Source organism: Lissotriton vulgaris, chromosome 5, assembly GCF_964263255.1.
Source record: "Lissotriton vulgaris chromosome 5, aLisVul1.2, whole genome shotgun sequence".
NCBI classification, from domain to species: Eukaryota; Metazoa; Chordata; class Amphibia; order Caudata; family Salamandridae; genus Lissotriton; species Lissotriton vulgaris.
In genome coordinates this window covers 323,362,003-323,375,378 of record NC_141693.1, presented here as the reverse complement: position 1 = coordinate 323,375,378, position 13,376 = coordinate 323,362,003, and the positions used below count along the sequence as shown (strand labels likewise).

The 13,376-nt window shown below is 43.1% G+C and overlaps 1 protein-coding gene across 2 annotated transcripts in view; it reads right to left on the bottom strand.

The window, feature by feature from the left end:
* The window catches only part of PRDM16 (PR/SET domain 16), a 1,072,267-nt gene that overhangs the window by 41,785 nt on the left and 1,017,106 nt on the right, over positions 1–13,376 (bottom strand). For both annotated transcript variants that reach the window (XM_086921555.1, XM_086921556.1), the window contains one exon: positions 7,720–9,133. In XM_086921555.1, the coding sequence (XP_086777681.1) occupies positions 7,720–9,133 (1,414 nt within the window). The remainder of the gene's footprint in view (positions 1–7,719; positions 9,134–13,376) is intronic.

The window sequence follows — 13,376 nt, the reverse complement described above, 5'->3', positions numbered from 1 at the left end:
CTTTCTGCTTAATTCAGAGACTTTGTCCCTCACCACCCCTTTTTGTAAATATTTCTATGCTTCAGGCATCTTTTACTCAGGACATGAAGAAAGGTCATTGAATGAGAATGCATAAACCACAAAAACCGTCTCCAGCTTTTTTTTTCTGGTGTAATGAATTCACCGCTTCTATTTAGGTGGGCTGTAATTTTGTGTGTTAGCAGAAATGTCATCCTATTTACGCTCATGTGAACTGAGGAACCACCAAAACCCACCCTGAAGCATCATGAACCAGAAAACCTTTGAGTTTTTTCATGGATGCGGAAAACCGCGAACAAATGCAGTTCCTAGCACAACTCATATTGTTTGTTCCACAAAACAAAATAAAGTTTCCCCTCTGGGCTGTCTTCAGGGTACTGTACTTGTTTGGGCTGCAGTGACAGACTTTGAGTACCACTTTGTTTCCTCAGTTGGCCCTAATATAATGTGTGACATTCATTGCCATTGCTCCTACAGCATACAACCTAAACTTTTTGTAATTTTAGGGGGTGCTTACCGTTATAGCAGAGGCTCCTGGAGATGAGGTACTTTGTTTATCAAAGTGTCTTTGTTAGGTTTACTGCCTGACTCCAGGTTGCAGCAGAGCCAATTTACCAGTCCAGGACTGTCATTTTATAACCAGCAGAGCTACTGAATGTATTGTAAACTTTGAGATAGCTTTGTGTCTGTCTCTGGCATATTAATCAATGGCATTCAATCTTAGTTCCCTGCTCCTGATTTGAAGGCTGTCCTCCCTTTTCTTGTCCCACCCAAAGAAATATTCTCATTGTTTTTCGACTAGACGAGTTGTATTCTTCCACTGCTGACACCAGAACCTTCCACTGCTGTGCATGAGGGATTATTTTGTCTCCCTTTCTCTACCTCTCCCTGATCCGCCCTGTGCAATGCTTTCTTTGCAATAATAAAAAAAACATTCCACACACATTGCAGCCATATGGGAAAGCAAGCATTGATGATGTGGCGCAGTGGCCAGGGCGGCTGACTCGAGAAGTGGGGATCCTGGTTTGAGTCTCGGTGGCACCGCACAACATCCTGTGATTCTATGCAAATTACGTAATCTCTCTGGGGTGATACATTTTTATATAAATATATTGCAAGAGAAAAGGCAAAACTTTATGAAACTATAGTTCCACCAAAGATAATGTTAACAGTATTTCAGTGGCGGGAAACTGATAAGAGAAGATGAGGAGGAACAAGCGTTGGTAAATGCAGGAAAATATGCTACACCAATAGAAATGGAGGACAGGTAAGTGTCACGCTCAGGAACCAATGAGAAGGCAAGAAAGAGAGGAGGCGGGATGTAAGTCCCTTTTCAATTTTATATTAAAAACAATAGATCTGTGCCCTTACCTCTCAGTTTCTCTCAAGCAGTTGCAGCATTATGTCAGGCCCCATGGTGGAACATGGAGGCCTGGCCGTTGGATGTTAACCTTGAGATTACTGTGTTTTCCCTGATAGGGCCTGTACCACGGGTCGGCTGTGTGGTCCGGACAGCCAAGGAACACATAGCAGGCAGGGCTGGGCACAGGAAGTTATGACAGCTTTATTACCGAAAGCCCTGGCTTGATTGCGATTACATCCTAATCGTTGCTGATTGCTAACAGAGTTTTGTGGTTAGTTTCTGCAGCTATTTAAACAGTAGTTTGAGGAGCACAGAATGTTTTCACTTTATCTGGAAGTCACATCGCTGTGAACTTTGTGCTCATAAAGTGCTTCGAGACAATGGGAAGCAAACTGCATTTCATTGCCTGGGTGGGGTTGGGGCGAGCAGAAACGAGACTTGCTATTTGGTGGATAAGGCTGCTCGCTCAACCTTGAGTTTACTCTTTGTGTGAATTTAGACACTTAACCATTATTGGTTCACGCAGCTGCCATTTGCAGGTCCACAATACACCTTCCCTGCACTAAAATAATGTTCCCACCACCTCCATACCATCCTCTTCACCACAATGGCTGCCGAGTAAATATCAGATATTCCGAGCAGAGGCAGTCTAGCGCGTCACTTCCGTCTTGTGACTTATATTCCTCAAAACAATCAGTAGAACGCCTTTTCTGATGACGTGCATCTTTTGAATTGGAGGCCCGAAGTGCTATCACAACTTAACTATGATTAAAAGTCAAAACTGGAAAACAAAACCCGTTCTGTCATTATTTATTTCTCATAGCATAATTCAATGAACACTTAAACGATTATGAGGTGGAGTGGATTTCCTAAATATCTCTAACTCGTATATTAATAGTAACATATCCGTAAAATGTTTGGCTCAATGAATATAATGTACCTCAATCCTCATCTCCATCTTGTTATTCTACTGGAGTGTGGCAGTGAGGAGACTGCTTTGTGACTCTACCCACAGTTTAAGAGGCGTTTCAGTCCTCCACCTACGAGGCCATCCTCTCTTTGTCCTTTCTCTGTTTCGATGGTAGCAAACTAGGTCTCCCTGAACTCTAAATTGTCATCCTGATTTATTGTCAGTCTTCCACAATGCTGACACTAGCAATATATGAAATTAAATAATATTTCAATGAAATGAATCACACTTAATTCAGATGTCACGGACTAGTTTAAAAGTACCTGGAATCACCCTGATGAAAAATATTCAGTTTAGAATAGCACTTCTCTGCCATTGTTTGCCTTGACTTACGTTTCCTAAATAGGGCTTCCTGGTTATAGGGAGATGCTTTGTAAATGTAGGATAGCTAGTCTGGGTACAGACTGAGCATCAGCATTAATTGACTGTACTTTGACAAAGAAAGGAAGAGAGAAAGAAATTAGGGAGGAAACGAAGGGAGAAAGAAAGGGGGCAGGCATATCAATCAATCCACGGAGGAGAGAAAGAGAGGGAGAGAAATTGAGTGTTTTATAGGCCCATGGAAGAGAGGAAGAGGGTAAGAAAGAAGGGAGTGTTGTAAAGGCCTATCAATCAATCTATGGAGGCGACGAAGACAAATCATAGACTATGTAGGCCTATCTATCATTCTAAAGAAGAGAGGAAGGGAGAAAGAAAGAGAGGGTTAGATAGGACTATCTGCAGGTCTGAAGAGGAGAGGAAGGGAGAAAGAATGGAGGGGTTTTAGAGGACTAGCTATCAATCTACAGAGGAGAGGAGGGAGAAAGAAAGGGAGGGTGAAATAGACCTAGCTAACGATCTACAGAAGAGAGGAAGGGAGAAAGAAAGGGGGCGTTATATTGGCCTAGCCAGCTGCGACCCGTGGAGGGAGTCCGGTGGGGCAGGGAGGCGTTGAGGGGGAGGGGCAGGGTGGGGGGTGGTAAACAATGGAATATGGATAATTGCAGGTAAGTAAACAATTTAATAAATAAAACGAACTTCGTAGCGCACCCTGCATCGCATTTTGGAATGCAGGGTGCGCCACGAAATTCGTTTTATTTATTAAATTGTTTACTTACCTGCAATTATCCATATTCCATTGTTTACCACCCCCCACCCTGCCCCTCCCCCGCACCGCCTCCCTGCCCCACCGTACTCCCTCCACGGGCCACGGCTGGGCCTAGCTATCGATCTACAGAGGAGAGGAAGGGAGAAAGAAAGGGGGGTTATATAGGCCTAGCTATCGATCTACCATTATATCTCTCTTGCAATCTGCAATTTTATTTCTCTATTTAAATCTCTCTACATCCCTGTCATTTTCTTTATCGCTCTGTTTGTATACATCTTTAAATTGTATAAATATATGTATATATATATATATATATATATATATATATATATATACATATGTGTGGGTTTGTTGATATTATCAATCACTTTATAACTGTTTCTTGTCTACCTGTCGCCTATCTGCCTATCTGCATTGTGTTTGACTATCTGATTATCTGTCCGTCTGTTTATCTGTTTACCTACAATGGCCCTCTTAACAGCAAACCCCTTCAAGCGGTCAGAGTTCAGAAGAATGCTAAATAGGTTTGTGTACTTTCATCTACCTTTGCGCAGTCGGATTGCACCAGAATATTCACTGTTTACTGAAATATTGCGCCCAGAATATTAATACACAAAAGACCTAAATCTCATTTGACTGGAAATTGGAGCTTGCACACCACTCAGGATTACATTTTAAGTAGGAATACCGCATATCCCCACAACTTACAAAAATTGTCAGGTCGGAGCTTGTGGTAGTTGTGTATGGAAAATATTGCAAATTCTGAGAATTTAGAATGGGGAAGTATTGGTACACCAGGTAAACACTATACCCCAGGGAGCGGTATATCCTCTCCAAATAATGAGCAAAACATAATGATGCCTCTGGTAAGGGGTAATATGGTGGCGTGCGACTGATAGTGGGGGTCGAACTGTGTGCCCAGCTAACACTAACTGATGATGTGAATGGATTCCACTCTGCAAGTCATAACAGCCAGTCACTGCCTTGGGGTAGAGACACAAAGATGTTCGAGCAATACTGTAATTTGTAGCACTAGGCTGAGGCTTCCTGCTCTCATGATTAGATCATCACATTTAAAGAAGAATTTGCGAGAGTTTGCAGGGAGCCGCCATTTTGTTCCTTTTTTGTCTCCCAGAAACAATTTGCAGAGGTCAGTATGTGCCTAATGATACCATCCTTCACTTCTCGACGTTCCCTGGCCTGCACTGTTTCCTCCTCAAGAACTGTTTAAATTGGCACAGGGCTTTCTGGAGTTATTATTCCACCATTCATCGTGGAAAAGATGCAGAGCTGGCGGAGCTCTAAAACAATTCCTGCTCTTTGCCCCTTTAAGGCAGTTAGTTGCACTCCCTTTGCTGCATCCTGGGGTGCCTACGCATAAGCGGAGGATAAACATAAGAAGACATTATTGTGATGCTGGCGTATGCGGCCTAGTGCACAGGAGGTGAAAATGGGTCTGCAATATGGACTCTTGGTAAAACCTATTCTGTTTAATGGGGATGACACAAGTTTGCACCAATCATCTCTTGGCTCACTCATACAGCTGCACCACAGGTTTCCACACTTTTTGGCTTTGCATTATGCCTAGTTTCCTCGCTAAGTCTTTCGGCAGAAGTGATGGGTCCTCACCTAGGGTAGACTACAGGGGCCAGTAAGGGCCATCACTAGTGCTCCACAGCTAGCCAAGAGCTCAAAAGCAGACAATAGGGTACACTTCTCCCCCAGCAAGTTGGTGCCTCTGTAAGACCAGGAGGGCTGCCTCTACATCTGTGGAGAGGGATGTGCAGCTGACTCTGACCCAGTCCTTGTAGCTTTTTAGAGCTACACTGCTGGTCTGAAAAATATCTTGAGTTCACTATTGAGTGGTCCACCTCTAGCAGAGAGGCACTGGGGATGACCCTGTTACTAATCATTCAAGTACCTTGGAGAAACGGAGACAATATGACAACCGAATTTTATTGGCAAAGGGATATATAATCATAGGGGAACAAAGGTCCACCGGAAGTTAAGTTGGATTATGTGATTTATGTATTGATTAGAGGAAGTTTTTCTCGTGCAAGACAACTTTTAAGAATGTCCATGTGTCACATGTTTCCATAAATCCATAAATCAATGAAGCAAAGTTTGAGGGGCACATATAGGCCGACTAGCTCCTTACAACAAAGGTCATCTTCTGCTGGTCCTATTTTTTAAGCTAGTGACCCACTGCCTTCTGGGACGTGTAGGCAAATACTTATAAAGGGAAAACAAAAGCACAAGTCCCAGAATACAAGTTGTTTTTGCCTAACAAAGAGTCAGGACAGGCAAAAGAGCATCAACATAACAAATGGCTCGTTGGCATCTATGAGTTAGAAGGGAAATCCTGGAAATTATAGTTAATCCCTCACTTTTTCTCCTCTATGACTGACCACATATCAAGAGTCCAGAGTTGTAAACATTGGGGTATGTTTACTAAAAAATTACACAACGCAGATCAGCGTCCAAAGTTGCTGCACTGCATAATGTGTGAGGGAGAAAGCACTGTCTCCCTTTCTCCATAGGACTGGCGCACAAACAGGGTGCCTAGAGTCTTGGACACACCTTTGCTCCATAGCGAAAGGGTGTGTATGTGAAGTCTAGCATTGGTTTTGAACTGGAAGGGTACCCTTCCAATACAAAATAATGTGCCAAGACAAACTTTTAAACTTTTGGATTTATGTCGCTCAGTGCAGTACACATGCAATTGGAAAGGATTGGAGAGTTAATGCCACTATCATTTTTTTTTTTTTTTGTATTAAAACCCATGGGTTGTTGCATGGGAACACTCGTTGAGCCCATGGAACGCCCCGTAACGCAAAGCAATGCAAGTCAAGCAACTTTCCAGCACAAAAAAAGTTTTGCACTGAAAACTAAATTCAGAATAAACAATTTGCCCTGGCTTTGAGTTACTCTTGTGATAAAAACCCAGTGCAAAATGTTAGTAAATCTGCCGCCTTGTCTTGATGCTTCTTTATCTGCACAGCTCCTGGGCAAACCCCTCAACTCCATTTCCATTTCTGTGCCACACACGTGCTTTTCATTAACCCTCCATTTCACCATGATGAGCTGGCGGCCTGCTTGTGGTCAGTCCACACTTGTAGCCGGTCTGTGACTGCATTCTTATTTTTAATAATGTGATCAGTGACATTTACTCCTCCTTTGGGGGATGGTATAGGCGCGGTGGTGGGGACGGAGTGGATTCGATGTTACGCGTACATTCTTAAAGCACTAGTTTTGAAGTAGCTGCCACACATGTAACTGCTCTCAGTGTGTGCCTGTTGTGCATCTACCTAACACCATGGCATCCCCAACGCAACACACTCGCAGTTCTGGCCAAGATTGATGTGCAGGAAGCACACATCTCCTGCACTAATGACTAGCCACATTAAGGGTCTGCTTCACTACACATGCTCTCTATGTCAGTTGTTAATGGACAGGAAGTGCCCTGGTCCCTGGTCATTATTCTGGAAAGAGGATATGCACATGGTCACACATGCATTTTAATAGGATGAGCTGCCGGATGCTTCAATCAGGTCATTTTACAAAACAGAACAGGTGAAATTCCTCTCTTTGTTCACACATTTTCGTTTTTATAGGATTGCTCATTTACAGACTCGAGGGGCTTTTAAAGAAGTGTGCGTTTTGAGCCCAGTTTAGCATTAGGTTCCATGTTAACGTGAGATTTCAGTCAATACATGTACTGTAACATAAAAAAAATCTATACATTTAAGAACATTCCAAACTTATTTTTGACACAAAACACTATTTTGGATTCAAAGCTATTTGTTACTTTTTCAGTTTTGTTTGTTTTGCAGCTTTGCAGTACGTTGATGATTGTCAATCTCATGCAAGAAGAGTAGCACATTGAAAGTGAACATAAACAATCAATTGGTGGAAGTGTTAATTTTCCAAGCTCTCCTTGTCCGTAGGTGCACATTGCTTCAGTCTTGCACTTTTGTTTCTCAAAACATTTCAGTCTGGTACATTTGTCAAATTCATTTATTTGATGGCAATCAAGATAATAAATCGTAAAATGCCACAACTTGTTAAATAAAAACTCTGGACTGCAGCATGGTGTCCCCATCGATAGAGGCTCGCCTGGTACCCCAACCAACAGACCACCTCTCTTATGTAACCCACCAAAAAGCATTAAAATATATATATATAGATAGACATCACACCTCTGCGCTCACAGTCCCCTTTTCATATTGACAAAAACATCAACCAGTAGCAGCATCTAATTAGAACAAGGTGTGTTAATACCTGTAAATTGGATCCATGAAGAATGGTGAAGGTTTCGCATAGTGCAGAGATGGTTGCTGTGGATACTGAGAATGAGAGATCTTCGGAAGCACATCGTTGGCCATCAATTTGCGGTCACTGTAGATGTGATTTTTCCGGGACTCCCGCCCACCGTTCTGGCTGGCCCGGCTCCGGTTGCTGATGCTAAGGTCCAGTGGCTGCTCCTCCCCTGTGGGCAAGGTGGGCGCCAAAGCCTTGGGTGGAAGTGGTGCTGGGGTTGTCCTCACCTCTTTGGGTTTGGTGGTGAGGTCAAAGGGGGACTCAGAGCTGGCGCTACCAACTTTCTGATGGTCCCTGGGTGACTTTGGTTCTGCCTTGACCAGCAAGTTGTTATTCAGGGTCCGGTCCGTGAAAGCTGGGTACAGCGAATGGGGGAAGTTAGGGAGGAACTGAAAGGGGAACATGGAATGGTAAGGCAGGGCACCCATTTTCTTTTCCTGCATGCCCATAAAACCTGGACCAAAGTATTTCTCTGCAATTGAAGCAATTGCCTTAATGGAGTCATTAGCAGCCCCCATGTTGGGCAGAAGTTGTTCTTCTGGAGGTGGGAAAAAGGAATGCTGGGAATAGAAAAAGGGTCGGTCAGGCATATTGTTGTTCGAACTGGAGGAAACAGAGCTGCTTACCACATCCTGCTTGTTTTCAGTGTGTTTGTTTTTCGCTTTGTTTTTATCTCTGTCGCTATCCAGGTCACTGTCCAAGTCAGACCCTGTACCCGTCGTGGTGTCCAGATCTGTGCCGGTAGTCGTGTTCACATCCTCAAAGTCACTGCCATCGGACATGTCACTGCTCCGCGCCTTCAGCTTTTCCATGTATGAGTTTTCCAGACTGCTGCCATATTTTTCCTCCAGGGATGCAGCCTGGCTGTTGCTGTTCATGTTAGACATCAAAGGTAATGCCGAGTTCCCCAGAGGGTTGGGAAGTTTGGCATCTTGGTTGTGGTTCAAGGGGCTTTTCAACAGCTGTGTGGGGGGCAATAAAGGTGGGCGGGGATATAAAGAGGGAGGGAAAATCCCTGGAAATCCTGAAGTCAGTGCTGGGAAATGGGGAGGACCAGGGGAGAAGGTCATACTCCCTGGATGCCCCCGCGAAGGAAAGTAGTCACCGAAACCAAGGCTGGTGTGGTTGAGGTGTGGTGAAGATTTGGATTTGTCCATCAGGGAGCTAGGGTTCAAAGGTAAGCCGGCAGAAAAAATGCCCCCCGGATTGTAATGGTTCTTGCCCTCACAGAAACGCCGGTGCTTGTTGAGGGAGGAGGTAGTGCTGAACATCTGCCCGCAGTCCTTGCATTTGATCTGGGTACGGCAGTCGGCGTGCATCCGCTTGTGGCGACACAGGTTGGAGAACTGTGTGTACGATTTGTGGCAGACCTCACCTGGAATACCAACAGAAACCAAAACAAAAATAATATAAAATAAAAGGAAAGATTTTACAGCAAAATCAGACAAGTGAAACTACATACTTTGTACCTTTTCTAGATTAAAGACTTTTAAGACAATTTTAAATAAAACATTGGAAAACTTTGAAAATAGCAAATTCAGCATTGGATTTTCTTTTGGAATGGGTCGATTTACCACCGTTTTGGCTACAAGTGACGTAAGTCTACAAAGGTCTTAAGTTATTCTAGACCCTGTCGGAAGCCTTGAATCCTGCCTTCTGGATTCAACGTGGCAGGAGACCTGTTTCTACTGAAAAAGCAGTACCATTTAAATATTTTAAAATCCAAACACAATTCTTTTTTTATTAGTCTACCATTTTCTAGCTCGAGCATTAATAAGAAAGAAGAACTCACTAGTACAGTAACTCTATTATGAGTGATTTATTTAGAGTTAACAAGCCCCGGGGCTGCTTCAGTGTGCTAGTAGTCTTCCATCCATGGATTGTCACAGCATTGGCATGAATGCTGCAGCAGCCCCAACAGAACCCTACTGAATTCCACCAGTCCATTCTAACTGCAAATGAAAACATTTATGATTTATTCAACACAATGGTTTTGTTGTGGACTGATGTGAGGTCATCATATGAGGTGTCACAAGAGAAGAAAAAAAACACTGAATATGGTGGACTTGCTGTTTGGGGAATTTGAGATTTCTCAACAACCGAATGCCCAGGGAAGGTAGTTAAACCGGGTCAAAGTCAGACACATGCCAGGCATGACATTTGACCAACCGAATCTCAGCTCAAGATGCCTAAAAGAAGCACAGGTGAGTGGGGACTTGTCTCTTTTTCACTACAGACCAATCCACTTCTGTCTCAAGATGCAGAGCATTTAATCCCAAAAGAGGACCACGCCTATTGAGTCAGCCGCTATTCCTACTTCATTTAATGGCACCTTTCTGGCTGGCCTCTCTGTAATGCACCCTTCTGCTAAGATGGAGGTAGTAGCGGTATAGCCGATGGGGCACATCTTTTGGTAGTAGTAGGAAGGAAGAGTACTTTTGACACACAGACCTAACACACATAGCTTTCTCAGTACTGCTAGGGTCAGAATGTATCAGTGTTTTGGGGTGAGTGCTAGGGGAGCCACATGAAAAGAGAGTGGATAAGGATGGCCAAGTAGGAAGCAAGAGGGTGGACCGCTAGAGTTCTATTCTCAATGGAGAAAGCAATATCATGCTAAAGTATAGTTCTATCAAAATGCAGCCTTCTTTATTATCCTCACCTTTACAATTTCACCTATAAAAACAAGGCAAGGACTGCAGGTGCAATCCCATGAAGGGCCTGATCACGAGTGCCCTTTTAATCCTGATGTGACCACTGGTGGGAGCAACAGGCCCCCATCGTGATTACACGAATTAGGTGAACACCACAGTTGTGTTTTTACCACCAGACACTCTTACTTCTGAAAACAGGTGAAACATTGACTGGTAATGGAGAAAAACATCAAGACTCAGTGTAGAAACACCAAGAATTGGGTTTCCCCCGAGTGTTATGTTGTGTTATATTAGGCTAGGTTATGATATGTTTATTTGTGTGGCACACATATCACCAAGGAGAGTATCCTGGTGTCTAAGCATGGAGCTGCAGTGACTGGAACCTATTGGTTGAGCCAGGTTTTCAGTCTCTTGCGTTAGCTATCCCCCCACGCTCCAAATTACCAATACCCATAATATTGGTAGTTTTGTGGAGAGGAAGACATGTCACTTCTATTTGGGCTCACTCACAATGGGTCCCTTAGCCTTTCCATTTTCACACCAATTGTTATCCTGGAAACCCTTTTCTGATTTCCAGGGCTCAGTGACGGCAATTCGAAGTATGAGCTCAGGGACAGCAATTCATGGGCAATAAAGGACCTAAAATGTCTAACTTGTTGAAGGCTGAGTTAGAAAAAATATGTCTTAGCTATTTCAATTTATTGACATATTTTCTAAAAACGATTTCTAGTAGTCTCTCCTTTTAACCCTAATCATTAAATCTGACAACCCTCCATCTTCACCATGCTATGTAAGTTCCCCCCACCATTCTCTCTAACACAAACTGGGGGGTTGTGCATAGTTTTGCGATGGACAACACGCCACAACCCCTTCTGGCTGAGACAACTGTCTGCAAATACCTCATATCAAATAAATGTAAATAAATGCATCATGTCCTCTCCCTTGGTTTGATCACTTTGTCACAGAAACCAATGAAAAAATTCGTTAGACCCAAAGACTGTTTTTCACTGTTTGTTGGTAAGACAGCCTGGTATTCGTCTGACTTTGTTTTATTTTCTATTATTCTGTGTGTCGATAAACAACCTACTTACTTTAAAACTATATTCCTGGCTTGGAAAACATTTCTGCCTTTTTGAACCCAAACTTGGGATACTTCTGAGAGTAAAGTTACCAGGACACAGGGATTGGTTTAAGAAGGGAAACCCCCTCTGTTCTTGTTGTTTTTGAAAAGTTGAAGTTTTATTGCCGAAGGAATGTTCTGTCTTTCAAATTACTGGCCATTTCCTGATTCTGACAAGTTTCTGCATTTGTGTGAAATGTGCTTGCTTTATTTTTTTCACATCCTCAAGGGAGACGCCCTGCTTCTGAATTATAGAGCAGGGATGTTTCACAGCTGCCAGAAGATGTCCTGTGACACAGTGGGTAAATAAAATGGGCAATGGTGCTTGTGGGTAGTATGGATATTTAGCTCACCAAAATGACGTCAACCCTGCCTCAGTGTGAGAGCCTCTGGCAGCAAACCTGTTCTCACAATCAAAGATCCTGGCTAAAGTCAGATTCATACAGTCTTATACTCAGCCGGGCCTCTATTTGCTCTTGAACCCACTAAAGGTTGTCCTTAAGGTCTCTTTGTAGACAAACTTGGGGCAAGTTTTACAAAGTTGTCACACAACGCAGAGCAGCAATCATAGTTGCAGCACTACGTTTTGTCAAAGAGAGCAGGACAGCGCCTTATGTACTAAGATATAGCGCTCCTGCTCTCTTCCCAAGAGCTGGTGCACAATCATGCTGTCAAGTGCCACGCCCAAACCTTTGCACTACATTACAAAGATGTCTGTGTCATGTCCAGCACATGTTTTGTATTGGACTGGTACCCTTGCAGTACAAAATGGATGTGTGCTGTACAGTGCAGGGCACAAAGCCTTGATTACTATTGTTAGTAGATATGGCTTTGCATCAAAAACCATGGGTGGTTGCATGGGAACGCCCACGTGCCACCTGCGGAACCTTTACATTAACACAACTTTCCAGTTGAAAACAATTTTTACTCTGGAAAGTATATCCCAAATAAATATTTTTCACTGGTTTGTGCCACTTTTTGTGATGCAGACTTTAGTAAATGTGCCCCTTCATTTCTGGAGGTCTGTTCCTTTCAGATGGCTGAGACGTAATAATACATTGATTGTACTGTGTCTTCCTCTTAAGATGATAATGGTAGGGCATGATGTGTCAGTGAAGTGGACTTCTTCAATGGAGTACTGTACTTCCAGGTGATGTTTATTTCAAACAGTCTTCTAACAATAAGGTTGGCCATAATAAAGGCAAGGCCTGCATCTAAAGGAAGAGACTGGTAGTGACTGTGTTTGTGGAGCTGATAAAAGACCTGCCTAGAGCGTGATATTGAAATGGGGGTCCCAAACAAGTGACGCTTTCTGGCTTCTATTCCATATTAATGCAGTACTTTCTGTTTTATAAGGCCACACACGTATCTAGCCCACACTACTGCAGCTTAAGTGATTGTAATGGACCACACAAACATGGCTTCATGCTGACTCCAAACTAGCTGCTTCCTGGAATGACCACCACTTATACCATCCACAGAAATGCAGAATATGATGGCAAATGTGATCACTAGAATCACTCAGTCCACTTCAGCCCTCCTCACTCATGGCACACAGACCCTACATTGGCTTAATGGTACCCACGTTTACTCAGTAACATAATTTGGGCAAGCAAAGTATTAACGTACTTTACTTCCTAAAATCAGGGTAGAAATCCTACTAAAATTAGGTGCTGCTGATCCTTCCAAAAAAGAAAAATACACATGGATAAATATGTATCTAGCTACTTTGCTGGGCTGACATGATCAGACCTTTGCCTTCAGCATCAGTATGCCACAAACAAAAACTCTGATAAAATTGCTTGTAAGTTTAAAAAATGTTTTTAAATATAACTTTTTAATCA